This window comes from Frankliniella occidentalis, unplaced genomic scaffold (genome assembly GCF_000697945.3).
Source record: "Frankliniella occidentalis isolate FOCC.00 unplaced genomic scaffold, Focc_3.1 Scaffold2, whole genome shotgun sequence".
NCBI classification, from domain to species: domain Eukaryota; kingdom Metazoa; phylum Arthropoda; class Insecta; order Thysanoptera; family Thripidae; genus Frankliniella; species Frankliniella occidentalis.
Genome location: NW_026267132.1, coordinates 2,310,070 through 2,311,143, shown reverse-complemented (window position 1 = coordinate 2,311,143; position 1,074 = coordinate 2,310,070). Strand labels below are relative to the sequence as shown.

At 59.8% G+C, this 1,074-nt stretch overlaps 1 protein-coding gene across 3 annotated transcripts in view; it reads left to right on the top strand.

The window, feature by feature from the left end:
* Nucleotides 1–907: 907 nt before the first annotated feature.
* LOC113212862 (uncharacterized) overlaps nucleotides 908–1,074 on the top strand; it is a gene marked incomplete at its 5' end in the record, with an annotated part of 12,523 nt that continues 12,356 nt past the window's right edge. For all 3 annotated transcript variants that reach the window (XM_052263851.1, XM_052263856.1, XM_052263845.1), the window contains 1 exon segment: nucleotides 908–1,005. In XM_052263851.1, coding sequence (XP_052119811.1) covers nucleotides 908–1,005 — 98 coding nt within the window.

The following is a 1,074-nucleotide window of genomic DNA, read 5'->3' as shown; positions in this document are numbered from 1 at the left end:
TTTAAAGAGTAAAAAGTGGTTTTGAAACGGTTTTAACTTTGTTGCCCACGGTCACGCGGTCACCCCGCGCGCGTCCCGCCTGGTTTATTCTCAGTCTCGGGGCGCATATTTTTCTCAGGCGCGACACGTTGGGTCGCTCAGCTCCGCTCAGCTCCGCTCAGCTCCGCTCAGCTCCGCTCAGCTCCGCTCAGCTCCGCTCAGCTCCGCTCAGCTCCGCTCAGCTCCGCTCAGCCCGCGAGGCGCACGCACTCCATCAGCCTGTCAGGGCGACGGCTCCCTCGCTGACAGTTGCGCAATACGCAATGGACGTTCATCGCCCAAGCAGCCCCTTAGACACACACCAGAGTTTTCACTTTCGCCGAAAAATAATGAGGCGAATAATTGCTATACGGGAAAACTATACGGAGGGCTATACGGGAAACCAACTATGCCCGCTTGCAGAGGAGGAAAAAGAAAGAGCAGACTCACTACGGGGCGCGGGAATATATCCTCGCCGATCAAAAAGCCAGAAATAGCAAATTTGCAAAGCAGCCCCGTCTTATGGCGAGCAGAGCGCCAGGTTTAACCTGAGGGCGGCGGAGTTGGCAAGCTTGCGGTGGTGCAGGGGCGGCGTGGCCCCACGCGCGGTCTCTCCCTTTTGGCAAGGGGGATGCCATGACCACCATGACCCACTACGGGAGGGCCGGCCGGCAGCCGTGGCCGCCACGTGTAGGGGGTCGCAGAGCGCCGCAGACCCTGGTCAGGGGTCCCGAGTCGCTCTACGAAATGCAGCCGGCAGCCGTGTTGGCTTATGGCATAGGTATAAGCATTGTAGATTTCGAGCCTGGAGTTTTCCGCCGGCTCCTCGCGCCAGAAAGTCGTTTACGTCTCGTAACTGAGCCGATCTGTCGCTCTTCTCATTTTGCAGATCCCCCTCCCAGCTGCCTCAGCAGCCTGGCCCTGTCGTCAACAGCAACACAGCAGTGCAACGCCTGCTGCAGGAGCAACAGCAGGGCAAGGCAGACGGTAAGCATGATGCAGCAGCCTGGCGGCGAGAGCCCTTACCGGGCATCCACCCCCCAGCAGACACCCCCC